General features: G+C 43.2%; 1 protein-coding gene across 5 annotated transcripts; it reads right to left on the bottom strand.

The window, feature by feature from the left end:
- Positions 1 to 582: 582 nt before the first annotated feature.
- LOC110521995 (serine/threonine-protein phosphatase 4 regulatory subunit 3) lies at positions 583 to 22767 on the bottom strand. 5 transcript variants are annotated; one of them, XM_021600036.3, is made up of 16 exons: positions 21154 to 22767; positions 20296 to 20351; positions 19997 to 20095; positions 19085 to 19705; positions 16036 to 16113; positions 13159 to 13275; positions 12798 to 12914; positions 9275 to 9406; positions 8764 to 8866; positions 8238 to 8396; positions 7772 to 7941; positions 7403 to 7545; positions 6189 to 6403; positions 5722 to 5918; positions 5449 to 5482; positions 583 to 1996 (listed from the first exon to the last, which is right to left on the bottom strand). In XM_021600036.3, the coding sequence occupies exons 1-16, from the start codon at positions 21302 to 21304 to the stop codon at positions 1971 to 1973; spliced, it is 2418 nt and encodes an 805-aa protein (XP_021455711.2). In that variant the 5' UTR covers positions 21305 to 22767; the 3' UTR covers positions 583 to 1970. The 5 variants fall into 5 exon arrangements, with proteins under 5 accessions (XP_021455711.2, XP_090088431.1, XP_021455708.3 ...); XM_090232305.1 differs by having other exon boundaries at positions 21163 to 22767; XM_021600033.3 differs by lacking the exon at positions 5449 to 5482.
- Positions 22768 to 23971: the final 1204 nt, after the last annotated feature.

The raw sequence follows: 23971 nt of genomic DNA, 5'->3' as shown, positions 1-23971 counted from the left end.
AGTCGACTGCTATTGAAGTGATGAGGTGGGATAATACGACCTGCGCTAAGGTGACCCCATGTCGCTGTTTGCTTTTGGGAATTCTTCCAGCTCCTGCCGAGGCACAGATAGAAATGGGGAAGGAGACATGACTAATCGATGTTTAGCATAAATATAAATGATCAGTCACACATCTATCCTTGGTTTTACCATTTAAATAAAATAAAAAATGTAAAGTGTAGATTCCATCAATAATTTCCCCTTGGGGATGAATAGAATTTATAGCATTAAACTCACCCATAGACTCCCTGCAAAATTGAAAATATAAAAAATGTTGAGCTTTGGTAGAACTTTAGTGATGACAAACTTTGATAGAATTCTGAACCTTATGATAAATTATAAAGAAAGAAAACCGGTGCAGAAAGAAAACGGAACGGACAAACGGTGCACCTCAAGACCTTACAGGACTATATAGCCACATTTCTTCTCTTTTCCATGTATTGTGTGATACGAGAGCACCACCAGGTGGAGACAGTGCAGACATACAACAACTGAGGTTCACCCTTGTAAAAAGATGACCTCATTATCAAGTCAAACCATTACAAAATTGCTAAAAATGGGTTTATGAATTATAAAAACTTCACATTCACAATAAAATATTCTACTACACCTTTCAACATCCCAAAAAATGAAAAGTGTAAAGTGAAAAGTCTTGCCGATTCTGATGGTCATGGTCACGCCACCATAGGAGTTGACAAGACAGCACAAACAGATCTGGGACTAGGCTACTGCAACATAGCAGTGCAGAGAACACAATCTCAGTCTCACAAAAGGTAGTTGGACATCATACAGCAAAGATCATTTTTAATGGTCCCAAATATTTCTGAACAATGGAAAACAAAACTAAAAAAAAAGTGAAGATATGATAAAATTGATCACATCTAATTCCACTCAATCTTTAATCAAGACAGGATTACAAATTATTTTGTCCAAAAAATCTGCAGTTTCAAAGGGCAAAAAAAGGGTAAAACTAGCTCAACCTACTGCGGTCTTTAAAAACCTGTTCAAGTGAGACAGAAGTTCCTGAACATGTAAAAGGCAGGTCTCTTTGTTGTCATTTACAAAAACAGAAGAGAGAGAGTGATTAAAAAGGGAAAAAAAATTAACAGCTGGCTTTTCTCTATTGAGAGGAAGAACTTCCGCTGAGCAAAGACGACAGCACTGATGACATCAATAAAATGAAAAACAACGACAGTGATTTCGCCGTTGGTCTGCAGTCTCCCGTCTGGTCTTAGAAACTAACATCTTTAAAAAAAAACAACTTAAAAACGAACCAAAAAATTAGAAAGGGGGGGAGTAGTGGAGGGAGAAGAGAGAAATTAACAGAAGTGGGTGGAGAAGTCAGCGTAGGGGGTGAGTGGTTCTGCATCTTGATTGGTCGGCCCCATTGGGGGAGGGGGGGCGCTGTGATGTCCTTCCCTGAGTGGGGGGGGGGGGTTTGGGGGTCATGGTCCGAGCACGGAAGCTCTTTGGGGTTTAAGTCTGTGTGTGGATGAATGTGTGTGTTTATGTGGTCATTTCCCGCTGTATTTTAGCTTTGTTGGATTACAAATCGTCAGTCTGCCCCTTTTATCTGACGCCGCTATCGGTAATAGTCTTCCATCTCCGCCTTTCTCTTTTCCGTTCGTTCGTTCCTAGCTCTGCGGCCTCCCGATTGGCACTTGTATATTGGGATTAGTTGGAGGAGACGCGTTTCCATCCATAGTCCGCTCCTTAACAGAAGCACCCATTGAAAACCAAGAGGGGGTTTGTGTATTCGTTTTAACAGTTTGAGCAGAGTTTGCTCCATCCTGTGTGGGGTCTATCATGGGATCGGTGGAAAGCAGTCATTAACAATGTATTTTTATTAGGAGCTAAGCTTGGACTTCTTGGACAAGGGCGGAGTCTCTTCTTTACTCTCGCCACCCACCTCCTCTTCCTCTTCTTCGTCGTCATCGGGGTAGTCCACCAGCCCCACCTGAGAAAGAGCAAGAGAAAGTGGGGGCGAGGTCATTCATGTATTCAGATCTGATCTTGATTAGATTTCTTACAGAAAATAACTACTTAACTCTACCATAACAGAGGTCTAAAACTTAAGGCCTGAAAGCTACTATCTTAGAGCCCCCAAACTGATGTCTGATTCCCATCAGAATCAGCCCCTTAAGAGGACTTCAAGGACTTTTCAGCCATTGAAATCCTTGAGTGAAAACCTATACACACACACACACGTTCAGAAGTTTGGGTTCACTTAGAAAGGTCCTTGTTTGTTAAAGTAAAGCTATTTTTTTTGTCCATTAAAATGTCAAATTGATCAGAATAGTAATTTATAACATTAACAATGTCTACACTGTATTTATGATCAATGTTGTTTTTATGGATTTTTTTTGTTGCTTTTCTTTAAAAAACAAGGACATTTCTAAGTGACCCGAAACTTTGTACGGTAGTGTATGTGTAAACACACACCCACCCACCTACATACATATAACTCAGCAAAAAAACAAACGTCCTCTCACTGTCAACTGCATTTATTTTCAGCAAACTTAACGTGTAAATATTTGTATGAACATAACATGATTCAAAAACAGACAAACTGAATACGTTCCACAGACATGTGACTAACAGAAATGGAATAATGTGTCCCTGAACAAAGGGGTGGTCAAATCAAAAGTAACAGTCAGTATCTGGTGTGGCCACCAGCTGGATTAAGTACGGCAGTGCATCTCCTCCTCATGGACTGCACCAGATTTTCCAGTTCTTGCTGTGAGATGTTACCCCACTTTTCCACCAAGGCACCTGCAAGTTCCCAGACATTTCTGGGGGGAATGGCCCTAGCTCTCACCCTCCGATCCAACAGGTCCCAGACGTGCTCAATGGGATTGAGATCCGGGCTCTTCGCTGGCCATTTCAGAACACTGACATTCCATTGCAGAAAATGACGCACAGAACGAGCAGTATGGCTGGTGGCATTGTGGTGCTAGAGGGTCATGTCAGGATGAGCCTACAGGAAGGGTACGACATGAGGGAGGAGGTTTTCTTCACTGTAACGCACAGCGTTGAGATTGCCTGAAATGACAACAAGCTTAGTCCGATGATGCTGTGACACACCACCCCAGACCATGACAGACCCTTCACCTCCAAAAATCGATCCCGCTCCAGAGTACAGGCCTTGGTGTAACGCTCATTCCTTCGACGATAAGCGCAAATCCAACCATCACCCCTGGTGAGACAAAACCGCGACTCGTCAGTGAAGACCACCTTTTGCCAGTCCTGTCTGGTCCAGCAATGGTGGGTTTGTGCCCATAGGCAACGTTGTTGCCGGTGATGTCTGGTGAGGACCTGCCTTACAACAAGTCTACAAGCCCTCAGTCCAGCCTCTCTCAGCCTATTGTGGACAGTTTGAGCACTGATGGAGGGATTGTGCATTCCTGGTGTAACTCGGGCAGTTGTTGCCATCCTGTACCTGTCCCGCCGGTGTGATGTTCGGATGTATCGATCCTTTGCAGGTGTTGTTATACGTGGTCTGCCACTGCGAGGGCGATCAGCTGTCCATCCTGTAGCACTGTCTTAGGCGTCTCAGTACAGACATTACAATTTATTGCCCTGGCCACATCTGCAGTCCTCATGCCTCCTTGCAGCATGCCTAAGGCACGTTCACGCAGATGAGCAGGGACCATGGGCATCTTCTTTTGGTGTTTTTCAATCAGTAGAAAGGCCTCTTTAGTGTCCTAAGTTTTAATAAATGTGACCTTAATTGCCTACCGTTTGTAAGCTGTTAGTGTCTTAACAACCGTTCCACAGGTGCATGTTCATTAATTGTTTATGGTTCATTGAACAAGCATGGGAAACAGTGTTTAAACGCCTTACAATGAAGCTCTGTAAAGTTATTTGCAATTTTTTACAAATTATCTTTGATTGACAGGGTCCTGAAAAAGGGACGTTTCTATTTTTGCTGAGTTAAAATATAAACACACACACAGTATATACACACACAGGGCCTTCAGAAAGTATTCATACCCATTTACTTATTCCACATTTTTTTGTGTTACAACCTGAATTGAAAATGTTTAAGTCTTAAATCGGCTTGAAAATATATGCTCAGTCAAAACTGTAACTAGGCCACTAGGAACATGTGATGTCATCTTGGTAAGCAACTTGTGTATATTTGGCCTTGTGTTTTAGGTTATTGTCCTGCTGAAAGGTGAATTTGTCTTCCAGTGTCTGTTGGAAAGCAGACAACCAGGTCTTCTTGAGTACGACGCTAAAAGATTGGCACATTTGTATTTGGGGAGTTTCTTCCATTCTTCTCTGCAGATCCTCTCAAGCTCTGGGTTGGATGGGGAGCGTCGCTGCACAGATATTTTCAGGTCTCTCCAGAGATGTTCGATCAGGTTCAAGTCCGGGCCATTCAAGAGCGTTCAGAGACTTGCCCCGAAGCCAGTCCTGAGTTATCTTGTGCTTAGGGTTGTTGTCCTGTTGGAAGGTGAACCTTCGCCCCAGTCGGAGGCTGAGTGATCCATCAAGGATCTCTATTCTTCACTCTGTATTTTTCTCTGTTCATCTATCCCTCGATCCTAACTACTCTCCCAGTCCCTGCCGCTGAAAAACATTCCCACAGCATGATCCTGCCACCACCATGCTTCACCGTAGAGATGGTGCCAGGTTTCCTCCAGTCGTGACGCTTGGCATTCAGACCAAAGAGTTCAATCTTGGTTTCATCAGACCAGAGAATCTAATTTCTCATTGTCTGAGAGTCTTTAGTTGCCTTTTGGCAAATTCCAAGCGGGCTGTCATGTGCCTTTTACTGAGTGGCTTCAGTCTGGCCACTCTATCATAAAGGCCTGATTGGTGGAGTGCTGCAGTGCTTTGACATGGACTGTGAACAGGGGGACCTTATATAGACAGGTGTGTGCCTTTCCAAATCATGTCCAATCAATTGATCATCTCAAGGATGATCAATGGAAACAGGATTCACCTGAGCTCAATTATAAGTCTGAATTTTAAGGGTCTGTATAATTATGTAAATACATTTTTTTTTTTAAGCAAAACTGTTTTTGCTTTGTCATTATGGGGTAGTGTGTAAATTGATGATACATTTGTTTTAATCCATTTTAGAATAAGGCTGTAACGTAACAAAATGTTTAAAAGTCAAGGGGTCTGAATACTTTTTGAATGCACTGTCCACATACATGTGGACATCCCTTCAAATTAGCGGATTTGGATATTTCAGCCACAACTGTTGCTGGCAGATGTATAAAATCGAGCACACACCCATGCAATCTCCATAGACAAACATTGGCAGTAGAATTGTTATATAACACAATGTCACAGATGTCTCAAGTTCAGAGGGAGCGTGCGATTGGGGTAAATTGACTTCTAATGGTTTTTCACTTGCAAAAGTGAATGTTGTTAGCAGTGGTTCGGCAAACAAACCCGAAGTGTGGATTGCAGTCTGTCCTTCTCCGGACTGATTTCAAGGTAAGGAAACAAAATGTGTCAATTTTATACTTTGGGTAAACGATCCCTGTGTTTTTGTAAGAACTAAACTCTGACCCCCAAATAATTATTCCATTCTTAGGCACAGAATGAAGAAAACAGACAAACTTGAACTGTCCAATAACTATTTTACATTTGAAATGTTTTCTGTTGTGCCCTAATGAACACAACCCAGGTCCCGGTGGAGACTAGTCTGGTGATTCTACCCACCTTCGTGGTGACTGTGGCTGCTGTCGGGGGCGAGCCCTTGGCCCCTGACCCAGGTGAGCCGGGGCGCAGCGATGCGGGCGGGCTGGACAGGCTGGTCTTGGTGGTGGAGCCGGAGAAGGAGAGTTTGAAGCTGGGGCTCTGGCGGCCTGACAGACTACTGGACTTGCCCAGGACTTCCTTGTCATCGGAGTCTTTCACTGTTCGACAGAAAGACAAAGATCCAGACAGTTGTGGACTGTCAGTTTTACTTTTTTCTAAAGACGCAAGACAACTTATTTTCTTCTCAGTACAGAGTATATCAGCAACCCTCAAATGCACTTCATTTAATTTCCCCGGAGCACCGAAAAAAAAAGTACAAATTCCAAACCAAAACAAGTGCATCTAAACTCCCCTTAAAAAATAGCACTTCACATATGCATTTGACCCAGTTCTGTCAGTAATTCATGCATTCTTTCCCTGCGACCTACGTTTCTTCCTTTCCATGAACTTGCTGATGGGGTCCATGAGGTCTTCATTCTCGCCGGCGCCACCGCTCGCTTTGGTGATCTTGCTGTCCGAGGGGGGCACCACCGCCTCGCAGTCCTCAAGCTCTTCCTCGTCCGCGTTGAACCACATCTCCTCATCGTCGTCCAGCGTTCGCGCATCACGCCGGAACCGGTGGTTCCTCAGGATCGACCGCATGCTGTGTAAGGAGAGTTGGCAAACAATTCAACTTGAGCACGACTGCAGAGTTGAGTTACAGACAAATTAGGGATAGCAAATTGATAGAACCCTGTGGATTCCAAAGGTAAAAAATGGACAATCATTCATAAAGCCAATCAGCTTGAGTCGAGCTAAAAGAAGACTGTATCACTAGCCAATTGGAATCGTTTAAAGCCAAAGACAACAACCCACTCATTCTGTAGCTAATGGCAGCCATTTCAAAACTACAGCTAGAACGCCCACTACCAACCCCAAACATCACTAGCAGAATATGTATTTCATCTATCCATCCAGCCATCTCCTGACCCCTCCTGTCTCAGCCTCCAGTATTTATGCTGCAGTAGTTTGTGTGTCGGGGGGCTAGGGTCAGTTTGTTATATCTGGAGTACTTCTCCTGTCCGGTGTCCTGTGTGAATTTAAGTATGCTCTCTCTAATTCTCTCTTTCTTTCTTTCTCTCTCTCTCAGAGGACCTGAGCCCTAGGACCATGCCTCAGGACTCCCTGACATGATGACTCCTTGCTGTCCCCAGTCCACCTGGCTGTTCTGCTGCTCCAGTTTCAACTGTTCTGACTGTGATTATTATTATTTGACCATGCTGGTTATTTATGAACATTTGAACATATTGGCCATGTTCTGTTATAATCTCCACCCGGCACACCCAGAAGAGGACTGGCCACCCCACATAGCCTGGTTCCTCTCTAGGTTTAGGCCTTTCTAGGGAGTTTTTCCTAGCCACCGTGCTTCTACACCTGCATTGCTTGCTGTTTGGGGTTTTAGGCTGGGATTCTGTACAGCCCTTTGAGATATCAGCTGATGTGCGAAGGGCGATATAAATAAACGTGATTTGTTTGATCCCATCACCCTTCCCCCTCAGTCTTAGAGTGGTCTTTCTTATCCCAGAGGTGCAATTCATTTTGAAGCACATAGTAAAAACAATGGACACATGACAATAAATAAACACAAAAACAATATATGAACCTGTCCAGTTTGGGGTTGTCCTGCCTCTCCCTCTGCTGTTCATAGCGCAGCTTCAGTCCTTTAAAGGTCTGCACGTAGTCCACATCCTCCAGGGACTTCCAGTAGTTCTCCACTATGTGGGCCGTCAGGGACTTCACATCCTCCTGGGGAGAACGGTAGCGTATAGAGGAGGAAAGAGAAGAGAGAGAGAAAGACCATACCATTCTTGCTCAGCTTAGGTTTTGTTCTGTCTAAGCAGAGGTGATATTGTCAAAAGTAAGGCCGCTAGTAGTATGTTACCATTTATACTTTCTTTCGTGATATAATTGTTTTTTACAATAAAAGTTCAAACACAAACACAGGAGACATTGGAAGCGAAGAAATGCTCACCACGCGGACATATTCAAACATCTCGATGATGGCTGAATTCATGAGATTGTAGCGGGCGCCGTTGTTGAGGAAGGCCTTGACCACCGGCTCAAACAGGAAGTTCTTCATGATGTAGCGGTTGTAGAACTCGTCCTTCAGCCCGATGATCCGCCTCATGAAGCGCAGCGCGCCTGGAGGAGTTTGACACACATTCACCTTCTCACTGTGATCAAGTTGATACAGAAACAATGTTCCAACCAACTCGTACAGTGTGCAGATGTTACAGTTCTCTCCTGAGTGTCAGCACAGAGAGAGACTCAGCAAGTGTGTGTGAGATATTGGAATAGAAAGAGAAAAGGACAAGTGTTTTAAAGGTCTAGAGTGTGGTGGTGATGCAGAAAGATACAACACAGGCTTGGTGAGGATATAGTGACGGGTTATTGGCGAGCTGAACGTTATGTTGTGTGTGTGTGTATAGAGGACTCACAGAGGGCCAGGAAGGCGTGCTGTGAGGCAGTGAGCACCAGGACCCTACGGAGGATGTCCTTGTTGATGATGTAGTTCTTGATGTGGTAGGTGTGGTGCTCCACGCAGAACGTCAGCAGCTCCAGGATCAGCGCCAGCAGCTGAGACGTCTGGAAGTCATCTGGAGGGGATTACAGGGAGGTGGTTAACGGTGTGGGTGTTCATAACAAACATGAAGCACTCACACAGACATACAGTGGCTCATATGGTGTGTGTGTGTGTGTGTGTACTTGTGTAAGAGGTCATTCATTCACTCAGAGCACTGACATATGGTGGCTCATCTCGGGTGTGCATGCATGCGCGTACGTGTGACAGAGCGCTAAATTGTACCTGGTCGCATCAGATACTGTATATAGAACTTTAAGTGAGTGTGCCAGTCATCCTGACAATAACAGGGCACTCACACACACATATATCTTATAGTGTATTTCTGGTTCAGTTGGATGCAGGTAAAACATTGTTTCTCTGCACACACACAGGGGACACACCTCTACTGGGCTTGTCATCCGTGGTGTTGGCCAGTAGAGGAGCAGAGAGGACATGCATGCAGTGCTTGTAGAAGAAGCTCAGGAACTCTGTCTTCTCCGTTTTCTGCAGGAGGAGGAGAGTCAAACCATGAGATGCTAACACTCCAAGTGAAAAGGGTTTCACCAAAACACACATGACCTGAAGGAAGTGCCTAGAGAGTAAGTTGGGTTTGGTTTACACTCTACCAAGTGATCTCCTTAGTTTCAAATGATGGAATGCAGCGAAATCTCTGTGCGAAGCCCTAGGTGTGGTGCCTAAGTGAAGTCACAAAACGGTAGCGGAGCCTCTAGGAAGTATGCCTGGTGGGATTTAGATCCTGCCCAAGGACTAGGAGCTAAGGGTCGATTCGAATTCCAGCCACTCTCTCAGGGGGGGTGAGAGGGCATTGTAAGACTTACATTGGCCATGACCAGCATGTTATCAGGGTGAAAGGGGTAAGGAAAAAGGTCAGAAGCGAGCCGCTCTACTCACATTGGCGGTGGCCATCATGTTTTCAGGATCCACCAGGGTGCGTAGCAGACCCATCAGCTGTACGGCGCCGCCCAGCTCCGGGTCCGAGTCACAGATCATGTGCTCGATGATCAGGTTGATCAGCAGGATGTCCTGGGAGACACCAAGGGACCATTGGTGGGGGAAATGTAAAACTGGCTGAAGATCAGAGTCTAGAAGCAAATTCGCCACTAGCATTCAAAACACATAGGCGACTCGTAGGAAGACGCGCCGGATGCCATGAAATATTGTGGACTACCCTTTGTTGCTTGGTAGTTTACCTGGCTGGCTGGTTTGAAGAGTATGCTGGCTTATGTCCAGAATTTCAAACTGAATGAATATGGTACTTTAAACCTCTTAGCTAGACTCTAAGTCAAGACTGTTCATGAGGCCTAACATCTGTGTGAGACGTCAAAAGGTAAAAATACAAAATTGCCATCAGTCTCATTAAAAACATTGAAATCAGATATAATTAAATGGAATAATCCCCATAAAACGTACATGCGGAACAAACCCCTAGAATGGCATGGCTCCCAAAGTTAATACTTATTTTCAGTAGTACCAATTACCCCACCGAAAACATTCTTTAAAAAAATATACTCTGCCATAAGAGAATTCATAAAAAACTCGGAATAAATAGGAAAGTTTTACATGTCCCTAAATTTAAAGGTGGTTTTAACCTTCCAGATTTGGAATTGTATCTTTTCACCAAGCAAGGCTTTTTTTTTTTATTTTTTTTTTTTACTTGCGTCATATTGTTAAATGCACTAAAGAGGAACAATGGGTACATATTGAAGATACGCATGCTCATCCCCAGAATCTTTTCACGTGTCTGGTTTCGAAGGATGGAGCTAAGAACATGAACAACTTTACAGTTTAGAAAATTAAATGGATTCTACAAGAACCAATATCACTCCCTAAAAACACCCCCTTTGGAAATACAGTGCCTTGCGAAAGTATTCGGCCCCCTTGAACTTTGCGACCTTTTGCCACATTTCAGGCTTCAAACATAAAGATATAAAACTGTATTTTTTTGTGAAGAATCAACAACAAGTGGGACATAATCATGAAGTGGAACGACATTTATTGGATATTTCAAACTTTTTTAACAAATCAAAAACTGAAAAATTGGGCGTGCAATGGGTTGTACAATATTATTTTTGTCACTTGTATTGAATAAGTCATTACATAAATACTGGAAGTCAATTGATCCAACTTTAAGAGAATGAAAGAATCAAATGTTTTATAATTTAAATATTTTGGAAGAAAAAAAAAATTGTCTAGACAAACAACAATTAGATGAATGTATGTAAACATTAAGTCGGTTGTGTTTGTCTATGTATTCTTTTTGTTAGCAAAAAAAAGCTAAATGAAAAATATTTCAAAAACGAAAACAATGACATCTGGTTTCGTTGTGGCATGAGGAGCTGCCTGCATCATACACAATGGTGGCTTTCATCAGTTTCATCATAGTGCTTGATGGTTTCATCATAGCCAGTTTCATCATAGTGCTTGATGGTTTCATCATAGCCAGTTTCATCATAGTGCTTGATGGTTTCATCATAGCCAGTTCCATCATAGTGCTTGATGGTTTCATCATAGCCAGTTTCATCATAGTGCTTGATGGTTTCATCATAGCCAGTTCCATCATAGTGCTTGATGGTTTCATCATAGCCAGTTTCATCATAGTGCTTGATGGTTTCATCATAGCCAGTTCCATCATAGTGCTTGATGGTTTCATCATAGCCAGTTTCATCATAGTGCTTGATGGTTTCATCATAGCCAGTTCCATCATAGTGCTTGATGGTTTCATCATAGCCAGTTTCATCATAGTGCTTGATGGTTTCATCATAGCCAGTTCCATCATAGTGCTTGATGGTTTTTGTGAGTGTGCTTGAAATTTTCAGGATTGACTGTCCTTCATGTCCTTTTTACCCCTTTTTCTCCCCAATTTCGTGGTATCCAATTGTTAGTAGCTACTATCTTGTCTCATCGCCACAACTCCCGTACGGGCTCGGGAGAGACGAAGATTGAACTGAAATGCTAAGATGGCCCTCCCAAAGATTTCAATGGCAGAAATATTCCTGACACCTTTGTGACAATCGTGCACTAAGATCTGAATGAAACATTGATTAAAGAATACAATGAAGCCACAAAACAAGACCACTAACTATCCAAGGTTGGGGTTAAGTTTAGGACTGAGCCCAGGTCCTTTCGTGTTTATAAAATATAAAAAAAGAAGTTATTTTCTCAGATGGTCATGTAATTGTTCTGTCAATCACTCAGAGCCCCACTGTTCTAGGACCTGGTACCAGTTTTGCGATACTCAAAAAGGTTTCTTGGCAAGGAAACAAAACATGAAGCAGACAATATTTCAGAGGAAAACAATCCTAATGTTGTCACTCAGAATCACATGAGTTTATTTATATTTACATTACATTTGACATCAAGCAGTTATATATATATTTTTTTAGTCTGCTTTGTGTTTTCCTATGGAAAAACAAAGTATTGTGGCACCTACATTAAGCCCTGTCACTCTCCGCTCCTTATGACACAGGCTTGGCGACATACAGTCAGACTGCAACGCCTCAAAGGGCAGAAGCAAGATGTTCGTTAGAAACTTTTAAATTACCATACGGTAGGACCTCAGAGATATGAACCCGTCGGGAATGGAGGTAGATCGCTGATCAGAACACTGAAATATTAACTTAAATTCACTTAACTTTATAATAAATACTGATCGCATGTTTACATACATTTTAATGTAGGCCTAGATGAATACTGTAAATGTATTATGTGCTTTAGCACACACAAGCAGCATTTACATTCAGGGCCTAAAATGTACTTTTTGTTTCATTAGCCACTGTGGCAGGTAGATATAAAAATCTACCAGACACTCAGATTTTTTTTACCAGCTAAAATATCTCACTATAATTAAACCAACAAAACTGATGAGCATGCTCTGTAATGTATCGAAAACAATAACATGCATTTCAAGTAATAAGTAAATGTGGTATAGTATTTAGTTACATTTTTTGTTCCTTTGAACCAAAATATCAAAGACGAGACAAAAATGTTCACCTTGCCCTTTAAGTGCGCGAGGTTACCATGGTAAAAGGCTCGTTTGTGCCTGTGAGATTGCAGTGTGAGATGGGACAGGCTATATAGGATTCGTAGTTCTTTGACAGAGATTAATTTACCAGCTATGAAACAAAAAACTGCACTCACCATCAAAATACTTTGAAAACAGCTCCTGTAGCATTCATTTTACAAAATGTGATCATACTTGACTGTGAAATGCTCACACTGTGGAGCCAGGATCACCAACCAACGTTGCTGGTGAAAAAGACATCTCACCTGCCAAAATGTGTCTGTCTGTAGCCTACAGAAGTCCGTTTGTCTTGTTGCATTAGATATATGTCCCACGTCCAGTCTAAAACTCAGATTCCTATCTCTGTTGCCCTACTGCATGAGGGAGGTGTGCAGGTAAAAGAGCTGTACTCACATCGTCGTTCTGCTGGGACTCCTGCATGATAAACTCTCGTACCATAGAGGGGTTGTACTCCACCAGATAGGAGAAGATATCGGTGGCTGCGCCGCGCACCTGCACATCATCCATCCCCTGACGGCACACACAATATTCACAACGGAATACAATATGAACAATCAGAACAGAGGAGAATAACATTGGAAAAGACAGCTAAGGAATACAAAGCAGTGAGTTTGAGTACAATATTCCATCCATGTAGACCTTAAATAACTGTGTAGGTAATTGGTTTAAGCAATAAGGTCCACCTTGCCCTCAAATAGGCTAGGTGGAATTTACACAGGTTGGGGCTAGGGCATGTGTGTGTGTGGGCACTCACCAGTATAACCTCTAGTGCAGGGAGAATTCCCATGTTTGACAGAGTCTTGAAGAAGGTGTCTCTGTTTTGAGGTTGTAACGTTTGTGAGAAGGCGCAGAACTCCTTTAGGAAGTTTACCTGTGGGGAAAACAATGCTTTGTGTTAGCCATTGGCTAACTAACTGGGCTCCCGAGTGGTGCAGCGGCCTATGGCACACCAGTTTTGGCATCATCCTCAATTATTTCATTTGCATGTCTCATTTGCTATGTGCGTTTCTTTTAATTGTCTAATGCAGTGTCTCCAAGCCCAGTTTTTTGTTTTCGCCCTAGCACGAACACAGCTGACTGAACTTAAGCAGGGGTGTCAAACCCATTCCATGGACGTCCGAGTGTCTGCTGGTTTTTGTTATTTCCTTTCAATTCGTGCCCAATTAAGACCTAGACAGCCAGGTGACGGGGAGTTCCTAACAAATCAATCACCTTAAATGATTGATCAAGTACAAGGGAAAACCTGCAAACACTCCATGGAATGCGTTTGACACCCCTTCACTAAAGGCTTAAAGATGAGTTGATCATTTGAACGAAGTGTGTGCGTGGAAGGGGGAAAAACAAACACGTGCTGCATCCCCTTTGGATTCCCAGGACCAGGAAGCATTAAGGATGTGCAACTCTCCTTTCATGAACGATTCGATACGCATCTAGATGCAGACGGGGGTGTCACACACATGACAAGATTCTTCACTTAGTCGTGAGGATTCGCCATACCGCCACACTGTCTCACAAACACAATGACATGTGATTAGATTTGTAGCTACGTTAACGAGTGGCGGCTCAAAGCAGCCTCAAAAGTTTGTAGCCAACATTTTGAATTGAATAACACTGCAATTGTCATACTTGGGTATAAGTAAAGATACCTTAATAGAAAATGACTCAAATAAAAGTCACATAGTAAAATTCTACTTGATTAAAAGTATTTGGTTTAAAATATACTTAAGTATCAAAAGTAAGTGTAATTGCTCAAATATACTTAAGTATTAAGTATAAATAATTAAAATTCCTTATATTAAAGAAAACTAGAAGACACAAGTGTCTTGTTTTTTTTAAATTTACGAATAGCCAGGGGCACACTCCAGTATTCAGACATAATTTACAAACAATGCATGTGTGTTTAGTGAGTCCACCAGATCAGAGGCAGTAGTGATGACCGGGGATGTAAGTACTTTTGGTGTCAACGAAAATGTATGTAGTAAAAAGTACAATATATATTTTAAAGAATGTAGTGAAGTAAAAGTAGTCCAAAATATAAATAGTAATGTACAGACACACCAAAAATCTACTTTAGTACTTTAAAGTATTTTTTACTTAAGTACTTTACATTACTGACAAAGGCATACTTGGTGTCATGCTTGAGTAAACACATTCTGGGTAAAGTGAAACATCTCCCCACTGGCTTCTTCTCTGGTGAGCTCTAAGTGGCTATTGCTGATCACCATTGCCAAAAATTTGAAGTGCGAGATGCGCAACCCAAGAGTATTGCAGATTGTGCCGATAAAATCAAATCAAATTTATTCATAAAGCCCTTCTTCCATCAGCTGATATCTCAAAGTGCTGTACAGAAACCCAGCCTAAAACCCCAAACAGCAAGCAATGCAGGTGTAGAAGCAAGGTTTGAAAACAAACAGGTTTGAAAACAAACAGGTTTGAAAACATCGGGACGTCTGGGACTGCTCAAAGACAGGATCGGTAGCCCTCAGATTGCGTCTCTGACCCGATCACATTAAATAAGTGTCAGTGACGACCGAGAGTCTCAAGTTGGCAACAACATGGGTAATTTGTCTCCGATCACAAAAACTTGTCTGGGACAGCTAAATCGGGGACAAAAGTCTGTAGTGTACTTTCAGCTTAAGCTTCGTGGCCCTCAGTGTCTGTGTGTGTAGGCACCTGAGCTGAGCCATAGGGCAGGCTGAGCATCTACCACCCCTGGGGTGGGGGCAATTTAGGCTTTTGTCCCCCCATAGTTTTTTTCTGAAATCATCATCACCTACTTGATTAACTGGACATTCCTACAGATGAAACATTTTGAGAGCTAGTACTATGTCCATATTTATCTTCAGAAATGTAACTAATTAATCAAATGCAACTTTGGATTTTACCCTGTCTTTTATCCCACTCTGACCAATGAATGTGACCATGCACAGCTCACAAAAATCATTGATGTCCTACCCTGTTCGGGTAAAAAAAGGACCAAATACACTGTTTAAAGCAAATCAACATCTTATGGCAAACCTGAACAATCTAAATGATTGAAAACCCCAATCAGCAGTTGGATGTGAGTTGTATCCACTCCGGTAGGCTACACAACACTGGTAAAAAAACTATTTTCTACAGTGCATTTGGCAAAGGTAACAATGACTCAGCAAATTACGTTGGTTGTCACTCAAATAATAAAACCCATGATTTGACAATGCAAAAGCCATTTTACAAGCAGCAATTCTGAAGGTGCCCAGCAGATGTACAAATAGCCTAGAACAGGGATAGGCCTCTCGTTGGGGTGAGCAGCTGTCTCGCACACTCTGCGGTGTGCGCATTCTTAATGTTTGAATGGGTTTTCTGACCGATGCGTGCTTCACATTTGGATGGGATTGGGCTCCCGCAGACCGATGCATTGGATCTTAAACATTGGAACTGAGGACAGAGGGAATCGTTACATCCCTAGAACCATAGGTCTAATAAACACTTCTCGGCCTTAGGAAACTTTGCAGTATTTTGTATTATTTCTTACCATTGTTAGCCCAGAAAAATCAGCCGGGGAGAAAGACTACATTGTGTAAGGAAGGTGGGGATATTTGTCAGGTGTAAAAAAAAACATTTGTGCCTGCGCTGCTGTCAGTTGGCGTACCAGTTCATGTCTCTTGTCATCGTCGGTAGCCTCATCTGTGAGCTGTGCAAAGAGGTCCGTCAGGAACTTCTCGTCGTCCTGAGGGAGGGGAAAGGAAAAAAAGAAGAGAACATGAAAGATGGACACTGATTACTGCCAATTCTTTGTTTTGACTCCCAAACGGTTATGGTTGGAAACGGGTAAGCTGATCCTAGAGCTGTGCCTATGAAGGCAACTTCTAGCTGTCGCTTGCATCACTGCACTATAGTGTTTAATTTCAGGCATTTTGGCAGTTGGTCTGCTGTTTAGCTGTCCCACCATGCCCGACTCCCTGGGGTTGTTTCAGTAGGCACAAAACAGGAGAAAACATTTTGAAAAACAGGATGTACTATCTGTCCCTGTCCAATACGAACACATTGTTGTTTTTTGTGCCTTCTGAACACAACCCTGACTTGCAGGTGACAGACTGGCCAGGTTAGAGCCATGATAAAGGACCTTTGAGAAGTCTTTATGACAGTTTGACCATTTTCCGTTTCAGTCAGACCTTCACATAGTGTGTAGCTGTATCGTGTTAACCAGAGTCTTGTTGTTTAGGGCACACAGACAATTTTTTTTGTTTGTTTAATGTTTTGTGACAGAAAATGAAAATGTGCTTTTTTTTTATTTATTGGACATGCCCAGCTGCGGCCTTCCTGCTTCAGTCCGTTTTCTTCCATTTGGTGCCTGATGAGCATGAGCTACAGACGGATTGGCTGACAACGTCACAAAAATTATGTGAGCACATCCATGGTGTCGGAAGTCGTACTTTGTTATGATTTTTTATGATAGCCAAAAAGACAAGAAGCTGCCATGTGGGGAATCGTAGGTGCCCCATTTCAGCTAATAGCAGGGTAGCCTAGTGGTTAGAGCGTTGGACTAGTAACTGGAAGGTTGCAAGTTCAAATCCCCGAGCTGACAAAGTACAAATCTGTCGTTTTGCCCCTGAACAGGCAGTTAACTCACTGTTCCTAGGCCGTCATTGAAAATAAGAATTTGTTCTTAACTGACTTGCCTAGTTAAATAAAGGTAAAAAAAAAAATTATTGTTCTTGCTTTGAGGTGTTGACTAATTTTCTGTCAACATTAATATGTCAACAAAAAAAATGCTACCTAGCTGACCAACAACTGAGACAAGTACACATTGTGGAAAATAATACTGAACAAAAATATGCAACAATTTCAACGTTTTTACTTAGTTACAGTTCATATGGAAAATCCGTCAATTTAGATGAATTCATTAGGCTCTAATCTATGGATTTCACATGACTGGGAATACAGATATGCATCTGTTGGTGACAGATACCCAGCAGTAGATAAAGTACCCACTTGACCTACGTCAGTATTTTTACACCACTGCAGATACCTTCAAAAAACAAAACAAGTCAGTATTTGGTGTGACCACCATTTGCCTCATGCAGCACGATCTCCTTCACATGGAGTTGATCAGACTGTTGGTTGTGGCCTGTGAAATGTGGCCCCACTCCTCTTCAATTGCTGTGCAAAGTTGCTGACATTGGCAGGAACTGGAATACATGTTGATCCAGAGCATCCCAAACCTGCACAATACCTGTCTGACTATGCATTCAATGGGACATTTTCAGCTTACAGGAATTGTGTACAGATCCTTGCGACATGGGGCCGTGCATTATCATGCCGAAACATGAGGTGATGGCGGTGTATGAATGGCGCGACAACGGGCCTCAGGATCTCGTCACGGTATCTCTGTGCATTCAAATTGCCATTGATAAAATGCAATTGTCCGTAACTTATGCCTGCCCATACAATAACCCCACCGCCACCATGGGGCAATCTGTTCACAACGTTGACATCAGCAAACCGCTCACTCACACAACGCCATACATATGGTCTGCGGCTGTGAGGCCGGTTGGACATACTGCCAAATTCTCTGAAACGACGTTGGGGGTGGCTTATGGTAGAGAAATGAACATTCAATTCTCTTGCAACAGCTCTGGCTGATATTCCTGCAGTCAGCATGCCAAATGCACGCTCCCTCAGAACTTAAGACATCTGTTGCATTGTGTGACAAATCGGCACATTAAGTGGCCTTATTTTCCCAGCACAAGGTGCACCTGTGTAATGATCATGCTGTTTAATCAGCTTGTTGATATGCCACACCTGTCAAGTGTATGTATTATCTAGGCAAAGGAGAAATGCTCACTAACAGGGATGTAAACAAAAGTTGAACAGAAAATGAGAGAAAAGCAATTTGTGCATATGGAACATTTCTGGGATCACTGTTGACAACACGTAAACCAATTGAAACCAACCCAGTCTGTTTTACCCCATTGTTGCGCACACATCAGTTTTGTTGCAAAACAACCAACCTCTCTACGTATCCATCAAGCAACGTAACCAAAGATTTTTTTAAATAAGTAACCCAAGACAGACCACGTCTGTTGTTTCCAATGGGAGCAAATTAATCAGTGGGAAGAACAAGCAAGGTGGTGGGCAGAGCCAAGATCCTATTGGTGCATTCTTGCATGTATTTGTATATTTCCATTAGGGAACGCCTACTCTGAAGTGTGCAAGTGCAATAACTCAATTGGCCCTTGCACTCCTAAACAATGCAAAAAAAATGTAACTTTAAAAGTCTACAAAAAAAACTTAGTCCACTCTGTTAATAACTAACAAATTCTAGTTTGGGGAACACAAAACTGTATTGAGAAAATTAGCAGAATGTCGAACAAAATAAATCTTCTCCCACTTCCGGCCACTTGGCTTCCTCTCATCACCATATTTGGTGGCGAGTGGAAATGCCAACCCGATGCTTCAGATTTATACATCCGGTGAAACATCTGGCTCATTGTGCCATCTGTGTCTTAACTCACTTACCAAACACTCTTGCGTTTCCATAGAGATGGCTATGCACAAACACCTTTGGAAAGAAATAGCGCCCCTTGTGTACACTGACGGTAATCCCGTATATCCCAGTATGGTAACAGAACAGTATGAAAATCAGGATACCTTACTTGCATGTGTATTCTACTATGCTCCCTACGCCCCGACCTCACCTGCAGCATACCCACAATCTCCACCTTGTTGAAGAAGATGAACGAGTGCAACGTAGAGAGCATGTTCTCCTCGAACACCGACGGCGTGGGCAGCACCATATCCTGGATGTACTGCACGCGGTACGTCTGGTGGATCTTGGCCCGCAGCTCGGGGTCACCGATAGGGATGACCTCCTTGAAGCGCGCCGTCTTGGTGAGGAAGTCGCGGTGTCGCCGCGGCAACCCATCCAGCGCAGGGTCATGCTCCAGGCAACCAATCACATCCATGATGCACTCCTCAGAGAACATGACCTCGAAGAGGGCCGTGCGGTTTAGCAGGAAGATGCCCTTGACGATCTCGTATAGGTGGTGGAGGCCGTCTGCGTTTTCCAGGTCCTCGCACTGGCGGAAGAGCTCCAGGAGCTTGCGGATGTAGCCCTCGTTCTCCACAGCCAGGGCTAGTTTCTCACGGCGTAAGGGGGAGGGGAGTGATGAGGCCACGAGCTCGGCAAGCTCCTCAAGGTGGCCCAGCTCGCAGGGAGGGAGTTCGAGGCCTGGGGAGGACATGTCATCAAAGCGCTCCTCCTCCGACTCGTCCACCAGCTCTTGTGTGATGTCCACTGACGGGTCCTTGCCCTGGACCTGTTGGAGATCGGAGTTATAACACAACATGAGGGACAGAACAGAGAGACAAGTCAAAACACAACGCATGAAGAAATGTGTTAAACAAGAACAAGCATGATCCTACTTTTAAACCATACTTTGATTTTTTAAATCAAAGTATCTGCTGTCACTTTGTCAAGTGAGTGCTAACCCATTTTCCTTCATTATTAGGGGGATTTTGGGCTTCTGGCCACAAAACAGAGTTGAGCCTGATTCACCTTCAACTTATACATACACTGAACATACACACAGGAATATAAGGTTACCAACCTGACAGATTTTCTCCCAGATCTCATCGCAGCCGGCCTTCTCCTGGAAGCTGAGGGCCAGGTCATAGTTCTCAGCCTCCGACCACACTATCAATGTGTCCTGAAAGGACAAGAGAAGGGAAAAAAAGCTAGCAACGTGTTCATCAGGGCATGCGGTGTCTGAAAACACAGATGTTTCTTATGTGACCAGCTCCAGTAATTTCCTCCCAGTTTCTTCCATTTGGTGCCTAATGAACATGGACCAGGTCATAGACCACATAATGCTCATATTCAAGTGTCTTCATCAAGCAAGTGACTGACCTGTTGTTTCTGGTAGGCTGTGTTTGGGTTGATTTTCGACTCGAGCAGTAGGGAACCTGAGGGATGAGAAAAAACACAGTATGTTATTACACTAACAACGAACGTGCAGTTTCGCAGTTTGCACAAAGACTTCGAAAGGGGAGGTAGCAGGTTACTGCTATAAACAGGACAGTAGAGGTGCTAAATTGAGATTTGAGTATCTCAAAACCCTCTTTGGGAGGCTGTGAGGACAGTGTGGTTATGTAATGCCACATTCAAAACAACTGGGACCTCGGAAATCTCAGAGTTCTGCGCGTTCAAAACAATTGGGAACTCTGAAAAAAATGTAGTTCCCGCTGTGAAAACTTGATTTGAATGGTCATCCAACTTGGAATCCCAACTCGGGAACTCTGGCCTTTTTCTAGAGCTCCCACTTTCCGCCCCGAAGATCACTATTTTTTTTAGACTTCAGTTGTTTCGAACAAGGCATAAGTGCAAGGCGATGACAGACTTCTTGGACTGAGAAAGTTTACAACAGCGTGATGGCTCAATACAACTGGAGGAAAGAGATGGGGGACATTCCATGATCCAGTCGAGCTATGTTTTTTTCGTCTTTCAGTGCACAATATGGGGATTTAGGGTTAGTGCCTTGTTTATGATGTCAAGGGCTTAATGGACCACCCACTCACTAGATATCAAGGCTTATTTTTTGACAGTCTAAATAAGAGTACACAAAAACTACCATAATAGTTCACACAAACGATATAGTTTGTTTACTGCTAACAAATTAGGTGTTATCAACAACATGATTCATGAAATGATCAGAACAAAGAGTTAAACCAATGGTTGAGGGTATTAGAGTAGCAACAATACTTATACCTGACTCACCATCGCTCTCCGCTCGCACCAGCAGAGACATGCCTTTCAGCCTCTCCACATAACCGGAGGAGACGTGTCCCGTACCGCGGTCATCCCATTGTCTGTCCTCGTTGAGAGTATAAACTTTGACTCGGCGGCGGGTATCCGTCATCTTGGCAGGTGGTCGTGGCCGCTTCCCCCGCCGATGTATTTACCTTGCGCCGCAACTCTACCGACTTCCTCGTATGAGGATAACTAGATCCACTTTCGCTTTCAAAAACAGTAGCTAGATTACTTGGGTTTGGCTGTTTGCTAATTGTAACTTCCTACAGATAACTAACCTTAGCTGGCTTCCGCAAAACATGTCTTTCGCAGACTAGAAATGCACGACGCATGATCAAGTCGCGCTGTTTAACATAACCGACTTGCTAGTTAGGTTCGCGTTCTCCTCCAGAAACAGCACAGACTAACTAATAAGTATGACGAGTATGTTTCAAAGGTAAACATTCAGGTAAGATCACCTGGCTATATCCTCAGACTTCAGCTACAGTGAGATGATTGTTGTATGCTAGCTACTGTAACTACCGTAGTGGGCTAGATCGCTGGCTAGCAAGTTAGCTAGGCAAGTTAGCTAGTCAGCCAACTGCCTAGCTACATTAAACATCGTATGAAAACAGTAAATTGTTAAATAGCGATACTATGCGAAATACTATGCACCGGTTATATTATTGCCCGTTTACAACCAGTGTTGTCCAATGTAGCCCCCGACGTTTCGGATCAGCTAGCTCGGTGTCTCTTGATAATACCGTTAGCTGCTAGCTATTTCTTTCCCAAGTGTTCCGCCATGTTCTGGCTCTGGGCCGCAGAGAGACCCGTCTCTCTCCTTACGAGGTATTCTTGCACTCAAAAATTATGCAGATCAACCAGCTGTAATCGTATAACTCCATCAATGTTACGTTTCACATACTAACGTTATTTAACATGAATGTCCATCATATTGCACAGATAATTGCCAACTACCCCCCCTGTGTGCGTTCAGCCATCTTGGGTCCTTTCAGAAAGTACGGGGTTTCCAGCACAGCAACAACAGGGCAGCCTGACACATTTTAAAGCAACAGTACAGTTTTCAAAAGATGAGACGACCCTGAGCCTTGTTTTATTTAACTAGACAAGTCAGTTAAGAGCAAATTATTATTTTAACATGACGACCCTGGGCCAATTGTAAGCGGCCCTGCACTTGGTGCAAAAGACAGAATATGAAGAAATATCCAGCTAATGGTAAGGACTCATAACTACTACATATACCTTGCAAGTAATAGAAAAATATTAAACATTATTTGTAAGATACTATTTTCATATTCAGGCTTCCCTGGAGAATGCCAATTTTTCATCCACTGGTAGTTTACCAATTCAAATATGTTCCTCCATCTCTTAATTAATTTGTGAGTCTTAAATGCACTTAAAATCTAATAGTGTTTGTCACATGCACCGAACACATCAGGTGTAGACACTTCAGTGAAATCCTTACTTACAAGCCCTTACCCAACCATACAGTTATGAAAATATGTGAGTTGATTGCCCCCATCCATCTTCAGAGTTCGTACTGAACTGACCTGAACTGGGACATGCTTAACACCCAACACTTATACCCTCAATCTCACACAAATTATCAAGGAACCTACTAGGTACAACCCTAAATCCGTAACCATGGGAGCCCTTTTAGATATCATCCTGACCAACTTGCCCTCTAAATACTCCTCTGCTGTCTACACCCAGGATCATTGCATGCGTGCGTAATGGTTCCGCGGTCAAACGACCACCCCTCATCACTGTCAAACACTCCCTAAAACACTTCAGCGAGCAGGCCTTTCTAATTGACCTAGCCCGGGTATCCTGGAAGGATATTGACCTCATCCCGTCAGTAGAGGATGCCTGGTTGCTCTTTAAAAGTGCTTTCCTCAGTCTTAAATAAGCATGCCCCATTAAAACAAAGAACAGATATAACTCTTGGTTCAACCCAGACCTGACAGCACAAAAACATCCTGTGGCATTGTGCATAAGCATCGAATAACCCCTGTGAAATGCAACTTTTCAGGGAAGTCAGGAACCAATATACTCAGTCAGTTAGGAAATCTAAGGCTAGCTTTTTTAAACAGAAATTTGCATCCTGTAGCACTGTCCAAAAAGTTTGGGATACTAAAGCCCATGGAGAATAAGAGCACCCCAGCTGACCACAGCACTGAGGATAGGAAACACTGCCACCACCGATAAATCTACTATAATCGATCATTTAATTTTCCTCAGCTGGCCATGCTTTCCACCTGGCTACCCCTACCCCGGCCAACATCTTAGCACCTGCTGCAGCAACTTGGCCAAGCCCCCTCGCTTCTCCACCAAAATCCAGACACCTGATGTTCTGAAAGAGCTGCAAAATCTGGATCCCTACAAATCAGCTGGGCTAGGCAATCTGGACCCTCTTTCTAAAATGATCTTCCGAAATTGTTGCAACCCCTATTACTAGCCTATTCCACCTCTCGTATCGTCTGAGATCCCCAAAGATTGGAAGGTTGCCGCAGTCATCCCCCTCTTCAAAGGTGGAGACACTCTAAACCAAAACTGTTATAGACCTATATCCATCCTGCCCTGCCTTTCTAAAATTTTAGATAGCCAAGTTAACAAACAGATCACCGACCATTTCGAATCCCACCATACCTTCTCCACTATGCAATCTGGTTTCCGAGCTGGTCATGGGTGCACCTCAGCCATGCTCAAGGTCCTAAACGATATAACCGCCATCGATAAGACATTACTGTGCAGCCGTCTTCATTGACCTGGCCAA

Source organism: Oncorhynchus mykiss, chromosome 4, assembly GCF_057628025.1.
Source record: "Oncorhynchus mykiss isolate SJ-2025 chromosome 4, ASM5762802v1, whole genome shotgun sequence".
NCBI classification, from domain to species: Eukaryota; Metazoa; Chordata; class Actinopteri; order Salmoniformes; family Salmonidae; genus Oncorhynchus; species Oncorhynchus mykiss.
Note: the sequence above shows the minus strand (reverse complement) of the source record. Positions and strands in the feature narration are given on the sequence as shown.

Coding starts and splice junctions, on each gene's coding strand:
- LOC110521995 (XM_021600033.3), bottom strand. CDS start 21,304: ATGACGGATACCCGCCGCCGAGTCAAAGTTTATACTCTCAACGAGGAC. Junction 19,706..19,996: donor TCTGGGAGAAAATCTGTCAG/GTTGGTAACCTT, acceptor GATCTCCAACAG/GTCCAGGGCAAGGACCCGTC. Junction 5,919..6,188: donor GTTCATGGAAAGGAAGAAAC/GTAGGTCGCAGG, acceptor TCTGTCGAACAG/TGAAAGACTCCGATGACAAG.